The sequence below is a fragment of the Pleurodeles waltl genome, chromosome 6 (genome assembly GCF_031143425.1).
Source record: "Pleurodeles waltl isolate 20211129_DDA chromosome 6, aPleWal1.hap1.20221129, whole genome shotgun sequence".
In the NCBI taxonomy this organism is placed as follows: domain Eukaryota; kingdom Metazoa; phylum Chordata; class Amphibia; order Caudata; family Salamandridae; genus Pleurodeles; species Pleurodeles waltl.
Genome location: NC_090445.1, coordinates 972,564,744 through 972,590,350, shown reverse-complemented (window position 1 = coordinate 972,590,350; position 25,607 = coordinate 972,564,744). Strand labels below are relative to the sequence as shown.

The window sequence follows — 25,607 nt, the reverse complement described above, 5'->3', positions numbered from 1 at the left end:
CTAAGGCTCCCACTTGAATCTGGACCAGATACAATCTCATTTTTTAATTGAGCGTATGCCCCTTGACTTTGCCAATACAAGTTCTTGCTCCTAAATCTGCTTCAAAGTAGCCCATCACTCGCCCACCTTGTGAGGACAGGGTAACGCAGAGACCCAGGCTCTGGCAATGCAGAGCCTTGCCATTACCATGACAATGGAAAGCAACAGTTTAAGTCCCAGGTCAGTACCCGGTCTATAGTCCAACGTAATTTCCTTGTGAGAAAAGTGCAGATCATTGCTAATGCATAAGCCAGTGAGCTGGTTCACATCTGCCCAGAACCCCCCGAGCTTAGGGCAGGAGGCAAACCTATGCAAGATATCTGCAGCCACCCACCCACATTTAGGACACTTGGTCTTATCCAAACTGTAATTCCCAGCCCATCGTGTTATCCTGTCTGACGTATAATACAACATACATATAGCTTTAAATTGTTGTACTTTTAAACTAGTCGAGTGTACCGAACCTTCCAGAGAACCCAGTGCTGCCAATATTTCTGCAGGAACTGTGTTCTGACAGAGAACTTTACTCCATTTATAAGTGAGCTGTGGGCTATCATTAGCCCGTTGCTGACAAAGACTTTGATACACCATGCTTATTAAAGACTTCCTTGGTGCATTTAGCAAGCCAGGGAGTAAGTCTGAACGCTGGGGTAAAACTGCAGTCCTGCACCTGACCAAGAAATAATCTCTGATCTGCAAATATTTGAAGAAACAACTTTTGGGGGAAGACAAAAAAACTTTGCAGGCCTTCAAATGTATGAAAGCCATTCAAGTCATAAAGATGTGACACCCCATAGTTAGACCAGGCCATACATATATAATCATGAAAGATTACTGTAACATAGGGTTAGCCCACAAAGGCATGTCCAAGCTAATAAGCGATATATATTTGGCCAGAGATCTCCCCTAAACATACTATATCTTGTCTCTGATACAGTTGAATCTGATCCTCTTGAAATAATCAAGGTCCTCAAGTCTGAATAAAAACAATCTACATTCCTGTCCAAGTGCCAGGTGATGGGGAAAAGCTAGTGGGTCCTGATGGTCAGTTGTAAGTAAAACCCAAAGTCACCGGGCAAACACTATGCAAAAATACAGCTTAAAATCAGGGAGCCGAAATACCCCTTGTTTGCAAGGGAGCTTAATGAGTCGGATTGCCCGCTTGGCAGGTCTATATCCCCTAAATGAAACTGCTAATGATGCTATCTAGTTGTTTAAAAAGGGAATTAGGGAATTATGCCAAACAAGTATTAGAATTTAGGTAAGGTAAGTTTATAATGTTACACCGTCCAACAATACCTATTGGCAACCAATGGCATCCTTTTAGCTTTTTTTACAACCATTCACAGAAGAGGCTCATAGTTAAGCTTAAAAATTTGTCCCACCCATGGCGTGAGTTGGACCCCAATGTAAGTGGCTGAAGGTGTAACCCCAAGTATCTGGTTTTCAGGCTGGAAGTTGGCAAGAACTTGGGTTTTAGCTAGGTTTCATTTGTAGCGTGAAAATGTACCATATTTACTGGCATCCTCTGATACAATCTAAGGCATCTACAAGGTTAGAGAAATTTAATGCAACGTCCTCGGCATAGGCTGTGATTTTAATTTCCCATCCTTGAAAGGCGAAGGGCTAAATGCAATTATTACAATGAAGTGAGCGCTGATATGGTTCTAAATACAGCGCAAATAAGAGGGGACAATGGGCACCCCTGTCTATACAATATGTAACAATTGGTCATGATATTCCTACACATAAATATGAGAAATTGTCCAGAAGTGCATAGCTATTCTGGCTCATTCTCCCATACCACAAGAATATTAATTACTATAATTCTAACACTTCAGTTGTGACAACTCTAAGCATTTTAAATAACTGGTTACCGATGGTACTGCACTGGCCATTGCATGCTAGCGCAATGGGCGCCACGGTCAAAGGGGCACAATTTGAATGACAGATTGAGGTGAGATAAAAGCAGCATGCAGAGATCTTTGTGTGGTGCATTTTTCATGGGATAACAACGGCATGCTAACTCTGGTGATTAATGCACTTGATCGAGAGATCTGTGATTTTTCTGGTGATAATTTTGACTCGTATCAAAGTAGCGTAAGAAGTTAACGTTCCGCTTCAAAGCACAATGTGTAGCATGTATATCACAGATATGTATTTTTATAGATAGCTCAGAAGTTACTGCTTTTGCTGCAGTGATGATTCTGTTTGTTGCACTTCATAAGTTACAGTCCCTTTAATATAGCTCAGTGAGCTATGACCTGGCATCAAAGTACTGCTTTTAAAATTGAAGGCCTGGGTTTAGAAACTTTTTGCCTTTTTTCTCAACCTTTTATCGTTTCAAGGTTGCTAACAATTGGCCAGAGTATGCCCAGACGAAGGTCTTTTGCTCACCGTGCCACTGGAATCAAGCTAGCCTGGCTGATGAAGGGTGATACCCCGAAACCGGTGCCAGGATACTTGTTTCTGGTCCAGCGAGGACCTGTCTGGCAGTTCGGGCTGTCTTGTTCCCATGGGGAGGAGGGCCAAGACTGATTTGCATATGGCTGGGTACAAACTGGGGTGGCATAGTGAGCAACAAAACGATGAATTTAACCCAGATCTGTGACTTGGGGTGATTGTCTGAAAAGTTTCAGCACTACATCCATCATCCTGTTGTGTTGCTAAAATCATACACATCCTTGCATAATTGTGCAAGGGTGTGTGTATGTTAGTGCAAGGCAGCCTATAGTAACCCAGAGTTGTGGGAGAGTGAAATCCTTATATCGTATTAAGGATGGCACAGTGTTGCAGGTTTACTGTTGTCACGCAACACAGTGTAGTAACCAAAGTTGCTGCTCTGTATTGCCTGAATACAGTAAATGTGCCTCTTTTTCTCCACATGAAGCACTGTTAACATGTGGTGACATGTGACTCATAGACCTTGTGATCCTCATTGTCTTATATAATGTTTCTTTCACATTTATTTACACATTCGTTCATTGTCTTTGTGTAGTGTAGTGTGTGTGATGTAAAGTGCTTGGACACCTTTCATTGTTATGAGTAGCAGTATAAAAGAAATTAAATAAATATGAAAGGGACACGGATTGAGGGTGGTAATGAGAGAATCCGTGAAGCATGTTATCGTTTCCTGGGAGTGGCAACAAATATTTTGCACTGAGCGCCGTCACACAAAAGGCAGCCCTGCTTCTAGTTGCAACTAAATAGAAAATACCTCTACAAAGTTTTCCAGGGAATATCAGTCCTGCATGCTTCCACTGGTTTCCGCAGTCTCTCCCCATTGATCCTGTGTGGAAAACATAAAGTATATGTTGTATTGTTTCAATTAATCTCAAGTTCTGGTAATGTCTGGGTGGCAATCCAGTCCATTGGTATTTTACACATCACCTCAGTCCTTTGACACAGTGAGGAAAAACGCGAAGGACTAGAGTGCCCCCTCTCCCACTAATTACCAACAATCCAAAAACCACTTTTTTGATTTGCACACAGGGCTAATGGGAAGAGACTGGAAAATTCAGTGGTGGCATAATGGACTGACCTGCAATCTTCCCATCAGTTGTTTCTTCTTATCGGTCCTGTATGACACAATAATAGTTCTACACAAAGGCGAACCTAATGGGACAAATCCTCAACTCACCCTCTTCGGCCATTCAGGATGTGTAATATGTGTTTTGGATTATTGCAACCTCCAGATAAAACATTTCAAGAACATTTTGCTGCTTGTAGTGGAACAGATGCAATCACTGGGTGCACACTGCAACATTGACTGATCATCCTGCTCCACTCCCAGCATTCGAGTCGTGAAGGTTTGCTTTTAGGGGAGGGGTAGGTTCCCCCCTTCTCTGTGCTTGTCTAATATTATATTAGACCTGCATTAACCATTTTAAATGTGTGTATCTTGATTTGGTAGCTTACAGGGTTTGAAATAGGGGTTAAATCTAGCTCACTGGCGTCTTTTACAACAAAAATCCTGCGACGTTCACCATTACAATGCATTGGTTCGTGCCAGAGGCGCAGATGGTCAGGGAGACTGGGAGGGGAGGTGGAGGGGGCACTCTTCAGATTTACCGACATTAAGGCTGGCATATAATGTTTAAATACATTATACGACCACCAGGGTGCACGAGCGGGGCATAAAGAGCCGTGGAAAGGGGAAAGGAATGCGGATTGGTAGGAGTACTTAGAAAACACAATATTTAGTAAAATAACTAATATTTTTAAGGACTTTCAAAGCAGAGAGCGAGTGTGCATATTTGCGTATATATGGCCACATTTCTGCTGTATCCGACTGTCATCTAAGAATGCCCGACTGAAAGCACCTGTACCCAACTATTTATGAGAAAATACATGTTCGATGGCATCTGTCGCTGTAGATACGCATGTTCTGCAATAGCTCGCCATCTGGTGTTGGGCCGGAGTGTTACAAGTTGTTTTTCTTCGAAGAAGTCTTTCGAGTCACGGGACCGAGTGACTCCTCCTTTTGTCTCCATTGCGCATGGGCGTCGACTCCATCTTCGATTGTTTTTTTTCCGCCATCGGGTTCGGACGTGTTCCTGTCGCTCCGAGTTTCGGAACGGAAAAAATAGTTAAATTCGGAAGATTTTCGTCGGTATTGTTGCGTTCGGGATCGGCGTACTTAGATTCAACACCGCATCGAAGATCGAAGAGCTCCGGTGCCCTTCGGGGTAGTTTTTCGATCCTCCGTCGGGGCCTGGTCGGCCCGACCGCGTGCTGAGGAACGCCGATGGAACGGACCCCGTTCCGTTTCTGCCCCAAATGCCACAATAAATACCCCTACACAGACCAACACTTGGTCTGCAACCTGTGCCTGTCACCTGAGCACAGCGAAGACACCTGCGAGGCCTGTCGTGCGTTCCGGTCCCGAAAAACACTCCGAGACCGTCGAGCCAGAAGACTTCAAATGGCGTCCGCACCGACAGCCCGACGGGAGTTCGAGGAACAGGAGGAGGAAGGTACCTTCTCGATCCAAGACTCAGACTCCGAAGGATTCGACGATACACAAACCGTGAGTAAGACGTCGAAAAACACACAGAGAAACATTTACAAGGCCCAGGGGACGCCACTGCCACCAGGCCATGGCTCGACCCATAAATTCGGTGACCGACCGTCGGCACCGAAAAAGGCCAAAACAGTGCCGAGATCGTCCGACTCCGGTCGAGACACCGGCACGCAGCCTTCTCGGGACCGAGAAAGTGCTGGAGACAAGCCTCGACACCGAGATACCGGTGTGGACACGGCTCGACGCCGAGACAGCGGCACCGAAACAGATCGACGCCGAGAGGTTTCGGCCCCGAAAAGGAAAAAAGTCACCTCGGAGCCGAAAAAACACGCAGACAAAGTTTCGACGCCGAAACAAACTGCAAGCGACCCAGCTTCAGGCTCTTATACAGAAGAGCACTCGCTAACCTCCCAAATGCAAAAGCATAGGTTTGAGGAAGAGCTACAAGCAACTGATGTGGACCATACGCAAAAGCGTATCTTCATTCAGCAGGGGACAGGAAAAATAAGCACCCTTCCCCCCATTAGGAGAAAGAGAAGGTTGGAGTTCCAGACGGAACAAGCACCACAACCAAAAGTGGTTAAAAGAATTACACCACCACCCTCTCCTCCGCCCGTGATTAACGTTTCACCAGCACAAACTCCATCTCACTCCCCAGCTCACACCACCATGAGCCAGGGTGACCAAGATCAGGACGCATGGGACCTATACGACGCCCCAGTGTCAGATAACAGCCCGGAGGCCTACCCTACAAAGCCATCTCCACCAGAAGACAGCACCGCGTACTCTCAGGTGGTGGCTAGAGCAGCACAATTTCATAACGTAAGCCTCCACTCAGAACAGGTCGAGGATGATTTCTTGTTCAACACACTCTCCTCCACCCACAGCTCCTACCAAAGCCTGCCTATGCTCCCTGGTATGCTCCGGCACGCAAAAGACATATTTAAGGAGCCGGTCAAAAGTAGGGCAATCACACCACGGGTGGAAAAGAAGTATAAGCCGCCTCCTACGGACCCGGTTTTCATCACTACACAGCTGCCACCAGACTCTGTTGTTGTAGGAGCAGCTAGGAAAAGGGCCAACTCTCACACATCTGGAGATGCACCACCCCCAGATAAAGAAAGCCGCAAGTTCGATGCAGCTGGTAAAAGAGTCGCAGCACAAGCTGCAAACCAGTGGCGCATCGCGAACTCCCAGGCACTACTTGCGCGCTATGACAGAGCCCACTGGGACGAGATGCAACATCTCATTGAACATCTGCCCAAGGACTTCCAAAATAGGGCGAAACAAGTGGTTGAGGAGGGACAGACCATCTCCAACAACCAGATACGTTCCTCCATGGACGCTGCAGATACAGCTGCACGGACAATTAATACATCTGTAACTATCAGACGGCATGCATGGCTCCGAACGTCTGGATTTAAACCAGAGATTCAACAAGCAGTTCTCAATATGCCTTTTAATGAAAAAGAACTGTTCGGTCCAGAAGTGGACACAGCGATTGAGAAACTCAAAAAAGATACGGACACTGCCAAAGCCATGGGCGCACTCTACTCCCCGCAGAGCAGAGGGAATTACAGCACATTCCGTAAAACGCCCTTTCGAGGGGGGTTTCGGGGTCAAAGCACACAAGCCAGCACCTCACAAGCAACACCGTCCACTTACCAGGGACAGTATAGAGGAGGTTTTCGGGGACAATATAGAGGAGGGCAATTCCCTAGAAATAGAGGGAGATTTCAAAGCCCCAAAACCCCTACTACTAAACAATGACTCACATGTCACTCACCCCCTCCACACAACACCAGTGGGGGGAAGAATAGGTCATTATTACAAAGCATGGGAGGAAATCACTACAGACACTTGGGTTCTAGCAATTATCCAACATGGTTATTGCATAGAATTTCTACAATTCCCTCCAAACATACCACCAAAAGCACAAAATTTAACAACACACCATTCCAATCTCCTGGAGATAGAAGTGCAGGCACTATTGCAAAAGAATGCAATTGAATTAGTGCCAAACACACAAATAAACACAGGAGTTTACTCACTGTACTTTCTGATACCAAAGAAGGACAAAACGCTGAGACCAATCCTAGACCTCAGAGTAGTGAACACTTTCATCAAATCAGACCACTTCCACATGGTCACACTACAAGAAGTATTGCCATTGCTAAAACTACACGACTACATGGCAACTTTAGACCTCAAGGATGCTTATTTCCATATACCAATACACCCATCTCACAGGAAATACCTAAGGTTCGTATTCAAAGGAATACATTACCAATTCAAGGTACTGCCTTTCGGATTAACAACCGCACCAAGAGTCTTTACCAAATGTCTAGCGGTAGTCGCTGCACACATAAGAAGGCAGCAAATACATGTGTTCCCATATTTGGACGACTGGCTAATCAAGGCCCATTCGTTCATACAGTGCTCAAATCACACAAATCAGATCATACAAACCCTCTTCAAACTCGGGTTCACCGTCAATTTCACAAAATCCAAAATTCTGCCACGCAAGGTACAACAATACCTGGGAGCCATAATAGACACATCAAAGGGAGTAGCCACTCCAAGTCCACAAAGAATTCAAAATTTCAACACCATCATACAACGCATGTATCCAACACAAAAGATACAGGCAAAGATGGTATTACAACTCCTAGGCATGATGTCATCATGCATAGCCATTGTCCCAAACGCAAGACTGCACATGAGGCCCTTACAACAATGCCTAGCATCACAGTGGTCTCAAGCACAGGGTCACCTTCTAGATCTGGTGTTAATAGACCGCCAAACTTACCTCTCGCTTCTATGGTGGAACAACATAAATTTAAACAAGGGGCGGCCTTTCCAAGACCCAGTGCCACAATACGTAATAACAACAGATGCTTCCATGACAGGGTGGGGAGCACACCTCAATCAACACAGCATACAAGGACAATGGAACGTACATCAAACAAAACTGCATATCAATCACCTAGAACTGCTAGCAGTTTTTCAAGCACTAAAAGCTTTCCAACCAATAATAGTTCACAAATACATTCTCGTCAAAACAGACAACATGACAACAATGTATTATCTAAACAAGCAGGGAGGGACGCACTCCACGCAGTTAAGCCTGCTAGCACAAAAAATTTGGCATTGGGCAATTCACAACCAAATTCGCCTAATTGCACAGTTTATACCAGGGATACAAAATCAACTCGCAGACAATCTCTCTCGAGATCACCAACAGGTCCACGAATGGGAAATTCACCCCCAAATTCTGAACACTTATTTCAAACTCTGGGGAACACCTCAGATAGACTTGTTTGCGACAAGGGAGAACGCAAAATGCCAAAACTTCGCATCCAGGTACCCACACAAACAATCCCAAGGCAATGCCCTATGGATGAACTGGTCAGGGATATTTGCTTACGCTTTTCCTCCTCTCCCTCTCCTTCCTTACCTGGTAAACAAACTCAGTCAAAGCAAACTCAAACTCATATTGATAGCACCAACTTGGGCAAGGCAACCCTGGTACACAACGCTGCTAGACCTATCAGTGGTACCCTGCATCAAATTGCCCAACAGGCCAGATCTGTTGACACAGCACAACCAAAACATCAGACACCCAGATCCAGCATCGCTGAATCTAGCAATCTGGCTCCTGAAATCCTAGAATTCGGGCACTTACAACTTACCCAAGAATGTATGGAAGTCATAAAACAAGCAAGAAGGCCATCCACCAGGCACTGCTATGCAAGTAAATGGAAGAGGTTTGTTTGCTACTGCCATATTAATCAAATACAACCATTACACACAACTCCAGAACATGTAGTGGGTTACTTGCTTCACTTACAAAAATCTAACCTGGCTTTCTCTTCCATTAAAATACACCTTGCAGCAATATCTGCATACCTGCAAACTACCTATTCAACTTCCCTATATAAAATACCAGTCATTAAAGCATTCATGGAGGGCCTTAGGAGAATTATACCACCAAGAACACCACCTGTTCCTTCATGGAACCTAAATGTTGTCCTAACTAGACTTATGGGTCCACCTTTTGAACCCATGCACTCCTGCGACATACAGTTCCTAACCTGGAAGGTGGCATTTCTCATCGCCATTACTTCCCTGAGAAGAGTAAGCGAGATTCAGGCGTTTACTATACAGGAACCTTTTATACAACTACACAAAAATAAAGTCGTCCTAAGGACCAATCCTAAATTTTTGCCAAAGGTTATTTCACCGTTCCATCTAAATCAAACAGTGGAACTTCCAGTGTTCTTTCCACAGCCAGATACCGTAGCTGAAAGGGCACTACATACATTAGATGTCAAAAGAGCATTAATGTATTACATTGACAGAACAAAAAACATCAGAAAGACTAAACAACTCTTTATTGCATTTCAAAAACCTCACGCAGGAAACCCAATTTCAAAACAAGGTATAGCCAGATGGATAGTTAAATGCATCCAAATCTGCTACCTTAAAGCTAAACGACAGCTGCCCATTACACCAAGGGCACACTCAACCAGAAAAAAAGGTGCTACCATGGCCTTTCTAGGAAACATCCCAATGCAAGAAATATGTAAGGCAGCCACATGGTCTACGCCTCACACATTCACCAAGCACTACTGTGTAGACGTGTTATCCGCACAACAAGCCACAGTAGGTCAAGCTGTATTAAGGACATTATTTCAGACTACTTCCACTCCTACAGGCTGATCCACCGCTTTTGGGGAAATAACTGCTTACTAGTCTATTGCAGAACATGCGTATCTACAGCGACAGATGCCATCGAACTGAAAATGTCACTTACCCAGTGTACATCTGTTCGTGGCATCAGTCGCAGTAGATTCGCATGTGCCCACCCGCCTCCCCGGGAGCCTGTAGCAGTTTGGAAGTTACCTTCAATTATTTATATATGTATCATCTCAACCTTAAATAGGTGCATACTTAGTCACTCCATTGCATGGGCACTATTACTACAATTCAACTCCTACCTCACCCTCTGCGGGGAAAAACAATCGAAGATGGAGTCGACGCCCATGCGCAATGGAGACAAAAGGAGGAGTCACTCGGTCCCGTGACTCGAAAGACTTCTTCGAAGAAAAACAACTTGTAACACTCCGGCCCAACACCAGATGGCGAGCTATTGCAGAACATGCGAATCTACTGCGACTGATGCCACGAACAGATGTACACTGGGTAAGTGACATTTTCATTATTAGGGGGGGCTGTAATACTCCAAACCCCCACTTCCCCCAACCCTACGCAATAAAATGGAAGAGCGCAGTCAATTTATTGTTTTCTGCACTTGCTGGTCTCTGGTATCAGAACCTGAAGAGTGAATGTTTGTTTTCTTAGGATGTGTTAAAGACAATATCACAAGCCTTATCTCTGTGTAAAGCTCTCAGTTAGCAGAAAAGCTCCCATATTTTACCATAAGTTGTCTGAACGGATAAAGATTGGACAAAGTGGATTAAGTGTTTCTTTAATGTCCTTTCAATGAGTATATCGATCTGCTGTGTAAACATTTTATGGTGATGAATGAATTTGAGAACTGTGATGGGGGTGTGTGTGTGTATATGTGTGTTTATATATATATATATATATGTGTGTGTGTATATGTGTGTTTTGTATGTATATATATATATATATATATATATATATGTGTATATATATATATTTCCTATATCATCCTGATGAGAAATATAGTTAAAAAAGTGTATGAGGTGCATCTAATTATATTGCAGTATGATAAAGTGCATTTCATTACTGTCTTTTAAGGCAACCATTGCCTTCTTTGGAAGGAAAAGCCAATATAACTGTACTCGACAAGCAGATCGCGAAGCTCCGTCTCAGCTCAATCAAGCGCATTCTTGAGTCAGCTGTGATGATGAGAGCAGAGGCCACCGATGTGGTAGCCACACTGCCTGAAATCGACGACTGGCTTGATAAGTTGGAGCAGTTAACTGAAGAGGTGAGTAGTTTGAAGAAATTTTGATTACCTGTAAATTGCTACATTGTCTGCTTAGTTCTGGAGCATACATCTCACCCCGATTAATTTCTCAGTAACTTAGAGAAAGTTTCTGCGCCGATGATGAGCATAGGTGTGTTAAGCTTCTGCTTACTCTAGAGTGGGAGATTTACTAATTATTTAAAACTGCTTTGGAAGCCTATTTAAGTGTTTGAAGTGAACTACTTACTATTCTCATTGGATCTTCACCCTCCTTTTGATGTCTTCATTTTGATACAGCTGTTCTTATTCTGTAAACACCTATGTCTAGATGTATATCACATGACTATAAATAGAAAAGAGTTTAAAGTATTCAATAACACCATATATCAAACGTATTCTAGAATGCTGTGGTGGACCATGGTTTCAAATGTTCTGTAAATGTGCATTGCCAAGTATTGGTGATGTATATTGAAGGATGAGCTCAAGATTCAAAGCTAGCAGAGTGGGCAGCATGCAGTACTGCTGGGAAAAGGTAGGGCCATTTAATATAGTGAGAAATGAAAATGAGAATTTTTAGCAGAAAGGGGCTACTAAGTATGATCTAGATTACTGGAGGCTGCAGCGTTTGTTGAAAATGGCAATGCAAAAGGTGATTTTCTTATATTTGGGCTCTAGCCAGAAAAGGAGCATCCAACATGCTGAGGGAGGATGTCCTCAGGCCCACTATTGTGTGTATCATTTTTTTTTCCAAAGGAGTTCAGACCCAACATCCTTGGTGTATTTGTGGAAAAACAGTTGACATTTGTAAAAGTGGATTACTATTTAGGGTGGGTGGGTGGTTGGCCATTTCTTGGAATAACACTAACTTGGGGTGAACCTCAAAGGAACTAAATTAGCTTGAGATTAGTCTCCTAGAACGTATAGCAGAGAACAGAGTGGCTTAACTTCGGGCAGTGTGTAGAGTATTTATGCAGTAACAAAACAGTAATAAAGTCAAAACCAAACAATAAAACACCAAACAAAATCCAAACCAGATAAGAAAATAAAGTACATTTTTATAAACAAAGCGACGGACACCAAAATGGCAAAAATCAAATAAAGGGAGCTGGAGATATGTATTTTTAATTTTGTAAATATAGTGCCAAAAACCGGTAAGTGCCAATGATAGTCATGGAAACGGTAGACCGGGCTGTAGGCATGATTACAGGGTGACCGCAATAGAGCACAGGTCAGATAGCTCAAGCAGCTTTGTCCCAGTCAGCAATTGTACTTTCTGATTGTATTTTTTTATTGAGCTCAAAATCCTCCTTGGGAGCTGTATTCAGTAAAGTTGCATTAATTTGCTGTGCATATTTATTTCAATGTTTCCAATTTTTTAAGGTGCCTGGAGCAGCTCCTCTGGGTTACTGCTAAGCATTTCAGGACCTTAGAGATAGCACTTGGGGGGTGAAGACTCACTTCAGCATAGGTCACCAGCAAGGTGCAGTCCAGGTCTACTTGGTACACGTCAACTTATAAAATGCCTCTTGAAGCGTGTTGTATCCCCATAGCCTCATAGGAGGACAGCCATTGACCTCCACAGACCATTAGTTTGTCCTGGGTATGCGAATGAGCAGGTCCAGTCCTTGAAGGCTCTTCTCACGTCACAGAGAGCATGCTCAGTATTCTTATGATATTCACCAGGGCCAGAAAGTGTTCTGAGAAGGGTTCCTTGGGGTGTCACATACATGCTTGGCACTGATGGTTTGAGGTGACTCTTGGATACCCTCTAACTAATAGGAGGAAATGTTCCCAGGGGCAACCCTCTGCACTTTTGCAGAACATCTTGTTTACCTTATTGCGAACAATTCCATAGTGCACTTAATTCCTAAAATACAAGATGAAGGAACCCTTCTTCTCTTGTGCAGAGCACCTGTGTCCTCTGAGAGATGCAGCCTGGGAAATGAGCAGTCCAATCCCTCAACTCCACCCATATCAAACCAGTTCAGGGGTATGTTTTCTTCCTCTCTCTGGGTGTGGTGCCAGCCCAGCTAATGTTGGACTTGGTGACAAATATTTTCCCTTCTTGATGGGTGCCTGTGCGCAAAACTGTGAATGGGCAGGCTTCACCTCTGTCCTTTTCAAGATAATGAATTTCCTAGGCTCATGCCAACTGACCTCTCAAAGCTTATAGGGAACAATGCCCATTACCAAGTCCATCCTGTCATCAAGTCTAATCCATTGTCCTACTCTAGGAACAGTTTTCACACCTTCTTACAGTCGAGCACTGGCTGAGCAGCTGCTAGCAAGCTAATGCAACTTAGCAAAGTTACTTTTCCTAAATATTTATTAACAATTTATCTTCACCAATGAATGAATCAGACGTTTAATAAGTATGAAAAATAGTATTTGAATTATAGTTTTAGCCATTTCCTGCTAAAGATTGGCAAACGTAGGTTAAAGGTCATACCCTGCCCATTGGCATATCCTGCTACAGCCCTTCCAATAAAAAAAACTTTTGGAGTGTAGTCACTGGAAGAACATGCACATTTTAATTTCATACGCATTCTACTTTAGAATATCAGGCATCCTAAATTGTGGGAAGCAAGGTTGTTCTTAGGAATTACTTTAATATTTAAAAGGAGGGTTGAAAGCAGGGTTTCCGTGCCTGTCCGAAAGGGATATTTTGACAAGTTTGACAGAGGGTTTTTAGGCTGCTGCAGTCACAGTACACATCGTAGACATGAAGGCATGGTTGATAGGCCAACACTTGGAGTGGCACAATAGTACTGCAGTGAACAGGTGATTTCTACATTATAGAACCTGGGTGTATTTCCTATACAATTTGCTAAGGGCTTATAGGCAAGTTAAATATGTTATTAGAGATATGTCACTTTAACCATGTTTAAAGAGGGAGCACAGCATATTGAACACATATAAACAGGGTTTATTCTGCCTAGGAAATGATGGTTAGGCAGAGCTATTTAAAGTGAATACCTATTGCCCCTAATGCTGCTTTGGACTGTGACCCTAGTAATGCACTCATTCCCTCAGGTTTGTTAGAGTTTTTAAGTTCAAGCTCTTTGGTGAGGGGAGAGCTGCATCCCCCAAAAGTGTATCCCGATTATGTCTTTGCAACTGATGTGGCAAAGATTGTATGGGCAATGCGGATAATGAGTCTTCACGAAGCTGAAGGAAAAGGATAAGATGTGGGGACCACTTTGTCAAGGAGGTGGAGCTAAACAAGCCTGGACATTGAATAGCGGTCCCTTTGTTACCATACTAGGAAGGGCCCAAAGTAAAATTGGAAGTACCTCAATTATTTCAAGGTGCATGGCACTGAGCACAGTTTCATAGTGACCATGCCCATTAGCAGGCTCAGTAAGGACAGGGACAAATATGCAGGAGCTAACCTGAGTGTGGGGTTTCTGGTGGTATCTGAGAATACTGAGAATGTAAAACAAAAAATACCATAGAAAATGAACTGTGACATGCAAGATAGCAAGAAGGTGAACTGTGTCCCAACAAAGGCATTAAAAAGACCTATTTGAATTGTGTCTCACATTTATGAGTGAGAAGGGCAACTTAGGTCCTAAAAACTGATGCAGAACATGATAATTTCAGGGGTGTCAATGAGCATGCAAATCCAATTGCCAAGACCAATAACGGAAAAAGGGACTTGGAACCAATTTGCAGTTAAGCCCTGATGTGAAAAGAATGTGCTGTTTGGATAATATGGCACAATACATAATTAATTGCAAAGTATAGATAACGACATTTAGGTAAGCGTCCCAAGAGCATCACACATGTAAAAGCTAACTCACTAGCAAAAGGTTAATGAGGGAGTGCAGCAACAAATTAATGGTTTCTGTCCCGGAACAACTACAGACAAACATAAAGCAATGCAGGGTTAAAATGGCTGCCATGCATCGATGATGTGTCTGGTGGAGGAGCGGAAAAGGTGTCATTATAATTGAAGTGGCTAATGGCTGCCTGTCTAAAGCTGTCAGTTGGCTCATGACTAGTACTTTGTATTTTATTAACAGGACCATTCAAGAGCATAGATAGTTAACGACTGCTATTTGTGAGGGGAGAGGAATACTTCTTGACAAAGAGCAACAGACAGGTTTTCGATCCTATTGTCAGTTTTGAGGCTTTTCTGACAGGTTGGGCGAAGGCAATGGTATCATGTTTTCCTGCACTATCATATATACAAACACATTTTTATTGGTAAAAGCATAGCACTTTTCCCATCGTCCAATCAAGGATGTGATCTTCGAATTTTGTGATATTACAGGGGTGTCAGTTTGCTTTCTAGATGTGATCTGTGTAGATCTGGTGTTACAGGAGGTGTTCAGTACATAAATGTGTATTGGCCTGTAAGAGAATAAGGGAAACACCTTGCTGAAACACTCAAAACATTCTTTCTAGAAAAATATATTAAACCAATTCTGAAGACTATAATAAACAAATTCTGAATATATGACCATGATTTCAAAGTAATATGATCTTCTCTAAGGCAATGCCTGCAACTCTCATCCACCCAGAGGCTCATGGCATTATTTTTAATGTGGCATGCACCACAGAGAGGAGACAGGCTATCACTGTTGCATGGTGGTCCTTCTCTGTAAAGATGCAACAAAAACTCTGCTTGTTAAAGGCTTTTTCCTAAAGCTGGTGTGAATCCTGATTGGTAGTCTTTGAGTAAGTTATGAAGTTTCTCTCACTCCACAAATTCTGGTAACGTTCCTTTCTAGAATGCACCTATTGCACAGTAAATTTCAGATGGAATGGTAATTTGATAGTAGCTTGTGGTCTACTGTTGGTTAGTGTGGAGGATTGCTGCATGTCTTATGGGTATAAAGACCTATGTCCTGGAGAGGCTATCATTTTAAGAATTCACTCTCTAAGATTATAGAAGGAATTGTCAATCGTGTTTATGGTCCACTATTTGTTTTAGTTTTAAGAAAATCATTATGTTCCCTGCTGTTTTCCCACTGTCAAACTTCAGATTTTGTTGTGGTCACTAATAGGATATTTTCCTTTAGACCCTTGGCATATCCAGTGGGAGAATGGTAAATGTTTCTAAATGCACAAAATGTTCATGTGATGAAAATGCTTTTAATGGGATTGAACCCTATTGCCTTAACTGATACAAACCTTCTTGTTCGCTATAAATACCCAGGTCGTTCATGTGTGGCTGATGTGTAGAAGCAGCATTGAGCCTTTTGTGTCCAGATAAGTAAATGAAAGGACAGTTAAGAACATTAGGTTTTGTAGTCTGATTCCATTTTTCAGGCTAGATATTGATTTAAGAAAACTATAGTTTGCTGAAAGTTCAAGTCTAACTGAGCTATTTTGTTTGTACTGTGGCTATATCTGCAAATTATTTTTCCAGCCCCAAAATAGCATGCCCGATATAATTATATGGATGATCCGTGCAGAGAAGAGATTGGCTTATGCTCGGGTTCCAGCTCACCAGGTTTTGTTTTCAGCAATGAGTGAAAAAGCATCTGGAAAATACTGTGGCAAGACTCAAACCATCTTTTTACAGGTAAACTTGTTAATTATTGATCAAATATTGGCTACACTGTTCAAAACCTCGCAAGTTGTCTTATGCAGGACATAATGTAATGAGTGAGTCAGGAGAAGGTGTCACTCCATGCCAAGCATGTAGGTATAATTAGAATAGAATTACTAGAAGGATTAGTTCTACTTGCATTTGGGTATTAAAGTAATTGCTCAAAGAAATGGCTTTAGGAGACAAGATTACAAAATGTACCTCAAGTTAGCCCACTGTACACATTGCTTGCAAACTGCTGGAGCAATTAATTTGGTCTTTAAATTAGTCGATGGGGAAGTTACTTGAAAAACACAAATGTTGAATGAAGTTTATCTGCCTTTCTGTGCTGTTAGTATTTTTACTCTGGAGATTTGGGAACATTTAACAAGGAAAAAAGACTAGACTTTTAGAAACATGCACTGACTGATCTTGTGAAGCTTCATGGGGAGTTGTTGCCAAAGAATGCAGTAGATCAAGGATAACTGTTTGGGGGGGGGGGGGGGGGGGGGGTGTGTGTGTGTGTGTGTGTGTGTGTGTGTGTGTGTGTGTGCGCGTGCGCGCGCATATGTGCCTACAAATCACACCTGAAGACGCGCAGACACACAAACGTGCACCCAGGCTATTCTCTAGATAATGAGTCATTCCTCTGCCTGCATAACTTGGCTGTCAACCAGGTTTACTGACTTTTGTTGATTAAACTGTTCTGGCAAGGCCATGAAATTGCAGAATGGTTAGCCTGTTGAGTATTTTAGATGTCTCTGTGTCCTGGCATGTCTGTTTTTGCTTGAACAGAAGATTTATCTCACCTTGCAGAGACAAAGTGTTCATCTCCAACCTAATCCTGGGGGGTCCTAGTTCCGTAGCGTGACTGAAAGAAAATCAACTATACTTTTCACCCCCAGAATATTCATCTAATGTCCACGCAATACCGGTCTAAATTGTTCAGTTTTTTTTATCAATGCTAGATGTAAAAATACTGCAACAGCAAATTTCTAATTAATTTATCATACATATTTCTTTTAGTATCCATTAGATAAAAACAAGGGTAACAAAGTTCCTGCTGAGTTGCGAGTTAATATTTGGTTGGGATTGTCAGCGGAAGAGAAGAAATTCAACAGCTTTGCGGAAGGAACTTTCAGTGTTTATGCTGAAATGGTAATGTTTCTGTTTCTTGTATTTTGCCAGCATTTTTAAGATCTGCTATCATAAAATCCTGTACATGGTGTTCATGATAATATACAAACACAAAAGCCCTGAAATCTCTAATTAGACCAACTTTAGTCCTCCTCTGTTAAATGTAATTCTTTACCTCTATACCAGTCCCTGCCCAAAGCAACACGTTTTACTTCATCAAAAGGTGGAATTGCCATCCTTTTCACCTTTATGGCACATGCCCAGGAATTCTAGTAGACTTGCCTACTAAGAGCATCCAGTATAACATCTTGAAATCTTTTGTAGGACTTACACTGTCTGATATGAAAAGGATGACAATCCACACAAAAAACCCTTAAACATATGACTCAAACATCTGAGTGTGCCCTGTGTAGGTCAATGGGTGTATCCTGGTTAAAGCATCTTATATGTTAATTTATTTACCTTTTAATTGAGCTTGTCATTCACCAGTATCTTTCTTGGCATTAGTTAAGACAGAATGGCTTATGGTAGAACGCAGCTAGGTAACACTAACTGTAGAGTGGCCAGGCTTTAAGAGCTAGTTGAAACCAGTGGTGTAATGAAACCTGTGGGGGGGGGGTGAGGGGGGTCCCTTGCAACGTTGAGGGGGGACCCTCCCTTGCTCCAGACCCAGTGAGGAGCTCTCAGGCCAGGGGGCTGCCGCCCGTCCACAGTGCTGCCCCCCACCACCTTCACTGCAAGGGCTGCGGGGGCTATTGTTAAGCTGCTGGTTGACACTTGCAAAGAAGGATTGGAACATAGTGTAAAAGTGACAAAATCCCAGTGTACATGAGCTAATTTGTAAATATGTCTATATCAGAGTAGTACTGTTTATTGTTTAAAGTTTGTCGAGTGTCTATGTAAAGAGGTTGTATTCTGCAGAGACTAGGCTGTTACATCCCTGTGTAGAACGACAAACTTGATGTAATGTTTCTGTTTTTCCTTCCTGAGTATATCAAATATCTACTCGAAACTAGTCAAACTTACATTTCTAATAAGTCTGTAACTTTTCAATTCAGTTTCTGTTCATGCTGGAACTCCTTAACCTCCAGATAAAAGGAACCTTGCAAGTCTGTACCTTACTGATATAGTATCCCATCAGAAAGATTTGTTTTGTTAATTTTTTTAATACTAATAAATTAAGGTTTTGATTGTGTGGACAGCGATAGTAAAAGCCTAGATAATTTAACGGCTTTAATTTGCTCAGAATTTTCCCAGTATCATATGTTCTTCAAACTGATCCAATTGAGCTGCTAGACTTGTCTAGGCAATAAACCTTTTAACTTATGAATGATTTGTTCACTAACTGTGCTTCCAAACTGCAAATGCATTCAGTTAGTCTTGTTCACTGTCCTCTTTGATAGGCATGACGTGTTCACCAAACTAGTGCAAAATGTGTCCTGATTAAGAGTCGAAGTTTGTATGGTTGGCTGTGGATGATCTCTCTGAACTTGACACACCCTGTGGCTTTGGGTGTTTAAGCTCTTATTTTACCACGTGTTAAATAAGGGCTAAAATTGGCTTAACTGTTTCACATCTGCACCTTGCTGTATATTGGCGTGTTGTGACTGTGTTTTCCCCATTATCCTCCAACATCCTGCTATTTTACTCTGCTTACTTGAATATTTGAGGTTGTAGGGCTTTGCTTTCTAGCAGTATACATAACGAGTAAACAGCCGATCCTGGGAAGCTTTGATGCATAAATTCACAGTGCACGTGCATCGGCATATGATTTATCTGGAGCGCTTCAATTACTTAATATCTGCTTCTGTTCTGAAAATGTGTTTTACTATATCTGCACTAACCATCATTTGCCCTGGTGTGACAAAGTTCTTCACCTTTATTCCCCATCCCACCCATAAATGCTCCTCATTCACTATGTCTAGTTACCTGAATGTTTGTGGGGCTCTGGTTCCTGGCAATATCCATAGCAAGAGGTGAATGACTGCTTCTAGCAAACTTGGGCACATTACTTTACAATGCACATCTGCATCAGGATAAGATTTGCTCTACCTCACTAAAATGTCATATTAGATGGGTAGCCAAGTGAGCCATATTGCCTTTTTGTAACTGGGTGATTGCTAACAGCAGCTTCCAAATTCTATATTGTGAGCTGGACCCATTATGCACATCAGGTGGCAGCATTTCCCAAAGGGCCTGCAACCATACAATTTCTTTTGAGTGTACATTAAGCTGGACATCCTACTTCTATATCAGTCTTTGTTGCCTCAGATTGACATGGCCATTATTTTGGCCCCAAAGCACCTTCAGTTGTGTGGCAAATATCCGTCCTGTAGTGATGTAGAAAAACATGATTCTAGGAGCTCTCCCTGATCGAATGGGAATTGTTCTGAAATTCCCTTCCATGGCAAGAGATCTTGTCAATCTAGTGACTTGAAGGCACACTTGTTGATCGATTGTTTGCCGATACTTGTGATAACCACACAGCTGTTTGCCAATTCACTCCTACTCATTTGCAACACTGTTATCACTTTTGGCTATCTTAAAGGTTTTTGTGGGTTAAGCATAATGATCTGTAAACTCTTGTGGTCCATCTTCATAAGGTGTAGGTTGAATTGTAATCTGAAACTATGGTGCCCATTGAAATGGTGGCAGCTCCATCTGAGAGCTGCAGATTCTTTGAATAAGGATTGGGAACAGCAGGGTTTAGATTGCTCTATGCTCCTAAGATATATGACCAACCTGTAAGTACAATTTGCAGTGCACAGGATCCAGGTTTGCCTATAGGTAGTATTATGTTTGAAAGATTTAAGTGTCTGGATCATATATTTGCCACAAGGGAAAATGACATAAGTCTTTGGTTTCCATCAGAGGAATTGGTATTTCCTGGCCCCTTTGAGAAAAAAAAAATTCAAGTTGTTTTTAACTCTTGAACAACTTTGTGCATCCTTTAAAACATGCACAAAGTGGATGTCTTGGCATACGATCAAACTTAACTGTCTAAATATCTTCTAATAGGATGTCCTTCCCAGACGTGATATCGGCCATGTTTTTCTATTGTTTTCCTGCACACTCTAAATCATGGGCTGTAATTGGACACCCGTAAGGAATTAAACTTGTCTTAACTAAACAAAATCAAGAGATTCAAGATTGCTGAAAGCCTAATCTTGGCTCTGAGCCATACCTCTGTCTTCGTGTATTGTCATTTGATATAAATGTTTTTTTTAATATTCTCTAAAGTTCAAGACCATCCTCTGGCATGTAATCCAAACTCACATGTCTAATAGGATGCATTCTCAAAAGTTAAATTTGACTGCTTATCTGTATATTCTGTACATCACATAGTAATTGGAAGCCCTTAAGTATTTAATAGAAATAGACAGTTTTTGTATTGGTGTCTTGTTCATTTATCCCATTAATGTGAAACGTCTCATCAATTACAGCTTGTAGAGTTTTTATAATTCGTAAATTGCTAGCAGGAGCAGAATCCATTTGACCTGTTATTATATGTAACAACTGATTTATAGTACATGGAATCCTGAAATCTCTGTACAAGGACATCTCGAGTGTCCTTATTACAACATAGATGTAAATCACTATGTACCTTTAATACGAAACAAACCTTGCTGCTCAACTGTAATAGTGTATTAGATATGTTTTGATGTTGTAATACATGCTGCCAAAGCAACAGGCAGTTTGAAATGCAGATCACAGAGCAGAATTACAATTGCTGAAAGAAACAATGAAAAGAGAACTAGCTTTTCAGTTTCTCTGAAATCAAAGGAGATGTTTATGGCAGGTTTATTTTTTTGCAGATACAATCATTACGTGAAAGTAGGAATCTCTCTGCATGTATTGCCACATTTAATAATGACTTAATTTGTGTTTGCAATACATTATTGCTGTATATTGGTATTGATTTCCCCAGTTGAGATTCTGTGTTAATTCTGCATATTTGCAACCACACATGCTCATGTAAAAGGGCAAGACACTTGATATAAATCTTTTTGGAGAAGGTAAAGCTGTGACCATGTATTATAATGAATGAGCTAGCTTCTGAAAGACGTTAAAAAAACAACTTTGCATATCATTTTATAGTCTGTAGGGCTTATAAAGGAGCTGTACCTTCAGTCTTTCTTCTGTATTTTCTATTGTCACTGAACTCCTCAACAACTTGCAATATCCTTATATATTACAAAGGTGCTTTCATTTATATATATATATATATATATATATATATATATATATATATATATGTTCGATGGCATGTTGTGTAGCTGCAGATACACATGCTGTGCACATCCCGCCATCTGGTGTTGGGCTCGGAGTGTTACAAGTTGTTTTTCTTCGAAGAAGTCTTTTCGAGTTACGAGATCGAGGGACTCCTCCCATTTCGTCTCCATTGCGCATGGGCGTCGACTCCATCTTAGATTGTTTTTTTTCCGCCATCGGGTTCGGACGTGTTCCTTTTCGCTCCGTGTTTCGGGTCGGAAAGTTAGTTAGAATCTCGGAAAAATCATCGGTATTGTTTGCGTTCGGTATCGGGTTAGTTACAACAGACCGACACCGACTTTTGAAGAGCTCCGGTGGGCCTTTGGGGTTTTTTCAACCCCCCCCGTCTGGGCCTGGTCGGCCCGGCCACGTGTCTCTTCAAGGCTGATGGAACGGACCCCATTCCGCTTCTGCCCAAAATGCCATAACAAGTATCCATATACAGATCAGCATCTGGTCTGTAACTTGTGTTTGTCGCCAGAACACAAGGAAGATACTTGTGAAGCCTGTCGAGCGTTTCGGTCCAGGAAGACACTAAGAGACCGAAGAGCAAGAAGACTGCAAATGGCGTCGGCGTCGACAGGACAAGAGCGTTTCGAGGAGGAGGAAGAAACCTTCTCCATCCAGGAATCGGACTCGGATGAGGTCGATCCCGAAGAAACGCCGAAAACCGTGAGTAAGACGTCAAAACAGAAAACTCATGAAAAGAGCACAAAAGCCCAGGGGATGCCACCGCCAACAGGCCATGGTTTAACCTGAAAAATAGGTGACCGAACATCGGCACCGAAAAAGGGCGCGCTGGTGTCGAAGTCATCCGACTCCGGTCGAGATACCGCCACACAGCAATCTCGGGCCAGAGATAGCGGCTCAGAGCAAGTTTGACACCGAGACAGCGGCACCGAAATGAGTCGGCATCGAGAGACAACTACGCCGAAAACAAAAAAGGTTTTGTCGGAACCGAAAAAGGTAGCCGAAAAGGTTTCGATACCGAAACATCCGGCTTCGGAACCGAAATCAAGTTCCTACACAGAGGAACAAGTACTGTCCTCACAAATGAAAATATATAGATTTGGACAGGAATTAGTCAATGGAGCCAGATTACACCCAGAGAAGGCTCCACATCCAAAAAGGAACGGGAAAGATCAGCACTCTCCCTCCTATTAGAATGAAATGCAAACTTGCCTTCCAGGAGAAAGACAAGCAACCACAGGCAAAGGTGGCTAAACAAGTAAGCCCGCCACCGTCGCCACAACTCTCGCCGCAAACATCACCGGTAGCCACTCCACCTATGATGCAATCCCCGACCCACACAGGGATGAGTCAAAATGACCCTGATGCATGGGACCTTTATGATGCACCAGTGCCAGATAATAGTCCTGACTGTTATCCAGCTAGACCGTCGCCACCAGAAGATAGTACAGCCTACGCACAGGTGGTGTCGAGGGCAGCGGCATTTCATAATGTCAGCCTACATGCAGAGCCCATTGAAGACGACTTTCTATTTAATACATTGTCGTCCACACACAGCCAGTACCAGAGTCTTCCCATGCTACCTGGGATGCTAAAACACTCCAAACAAGTGTTTGAGGAGCCTGTAAAAGGAAGAGCCATTTACTCCAAGAGTGGAGAAAAAATATAAACCGCCACCAACAGACCCCGTGTACATCACACAACAGCTAACACCGGACTCAGTTGTAGTAGGGGCAGCTCACAAGAGAGCAAACTCACATACTTCAGGAGATGCACCACCTCCAGATAAAGAAAGTCGCAAACTCGACGCAGCAGGCAAGAGAGTGGCAGCACAGGCAGCAAACCAGTGGCGTATTGCAAATTCTCAGGCTTTGTTGGCCAGATACGATAGGGCTCATTGGGACGAAATGCAACATTTTATAGAACATTTGCCCAAGGAGTTCCAAAAAAGAGCACAGCAAGTAGTAGAAGAAGGACAAAGTATCTCCAACAATCAGATACGGTCAGCAATGGATGCTGCAGACACAGCTGCTAGAACTGTCAACACAGCAGTGACAATAAGGAGACATGCATGGCTGCATACATCAGGATTCAAACCAGAAATACAGCAAGCTGTGTTGAATATGCCATTTAACGGACAGCAGTTGTTTGGGCCGGAGGTGGACACTGCCATCGAAAAACTTAAGAAGGACACTGACACGGCCAAAGCCATGGGCGCACTCTACTCCCCAAAGAGCAGAGGCACATTTCGAAAGACGCAGTTTAGAGGGGGGTTTTGAGGGCAAAGCACAGAACCCTCAACCTCACAAACAAGACCCACTTACCAGAGCCAGTATCAGCGGGGAAGTTTTCGGGGACAATATAGAGGGGGACAATTCCAAAAGAATAGAGGGAAGTTCCAAAGTCCCAAAACTCCTCAAAACAAGCAGTGACTTCCACGTCACACATCTCCAACACATAACACCTGTGGGGGGGAGACTAACCAAATTTTACAAACATTGGGAGGAAATAACAACAGATACTTGGGTACTAGCAATTATCCAGCATGGTTATTGCATAGAATTTCTCAAATTCCCTCCAAACGTCCCACCGAAAACACACAATATGTCAAAACAACATATAGATCTTCTAGGACTAGAAGTGCAGGCATTACTACAGAAAGAGGCAATCGAATTACTACCAAACCAACAGAAAGGAACAGGAGTTTACTCTCTGTACTTTCTCATACCCAAAAAAGACAAGAGTCTGAGACCTATATTAGATCTCAGAACATTAAATACCTACATCAAATCAGATCACTTTCACATGGTGACATTACAGGACGTAATCCCACTGCTCAAACAACAAGACTACATGACAACACTAGACCTAAAGGATGCATATTTCCATATACCGATACATCCTTCACACAGAAAGTACTTAAGGTCTGTATTCCAAGGGGTACACTACCAATTCAAGGTGTTGCCATTCGGAATAACAACTGCGCCAAGAGTTTTTACAAAATGCCTAGCAGTCGTAGCTCCACATATCAGAAGGCAGCAAATACATGTGTTCCCGTACCTAGACGATTGGTTAATCAAAACCAACACGCTAGAACGGTGTTCACAAGACACAAAGTATGTCATAGAAACCCTCCACAAACTAGGTTTCTCAATCAACTAACACAAAGTCACACCTTCTGCTGTGTCAAACACAGCAATACTTAGGGGCGACAATCAACACAGCAAAAGGGATTGCCACGCCAAGCCCACAAAGGGTTCAGGCATTTTACAATTTAATACAGGCCATGTATCCAAAAGAAAAAATACAAGTCAAGATGGTGATGAAACTCCTAGGCATGATGTCCTCATGCATAGCCATTGTCACAAACGCAAGGTTACACATGCGGCCCTTACAACAGTGCCTAGCATCACAATGGTCACAGGCACAGGGTCAACTTCTAGACCTGGTGTTGGTAGACCGCCAAACATACATCTCGCTTCAATAGTGGAACAGTATAAATTTAAACCAAGGGCGGCCTTTCCAAGACCCAGTGCCACAATATGTAATAACGACAGATGCCTCCATGATAGGGTGGGGAGCACACCTCAATCAACACAGCATCCAAGGACAATGGGACACTGAGCAAAAACAGTTTCACATAAATCACTTAGAACTATTGGCAGTAT

At 42.6% G+C, this 25,607-nt stretch overlaps 1 protein-coding gene across 6 annotated transcripts in view; it reads left to right on the top strand.

The window, feature by feature from the left end:
* Positions 1-25,607, top strand: part of MYOF (myoferlin) — a 686,313-nt gene that overhangs the window by 380,255 nt on the left and 280,451 nt on the right. For all 6 annotated transcript variants that reach the window (XM_069239822.1, XM_069239820.1, XM_069239821.1 and 3 more), the window contains 3 exons: positions 10,850-11,042; positions 16,399-16,554; positions 17,587-17,718. In XM_069239822.1, coding sequence (XP_069095923.1) covers positions 10,850-11,042; positions 16,399-16,554; positions 17,587-17,718 — 481 coding nt within the window. The remainder of the gene's footprint in view (positions 1-10,849; positions 11,043-16,398; positions 16,555-17,586; positions 17,719-25,607) is intronic.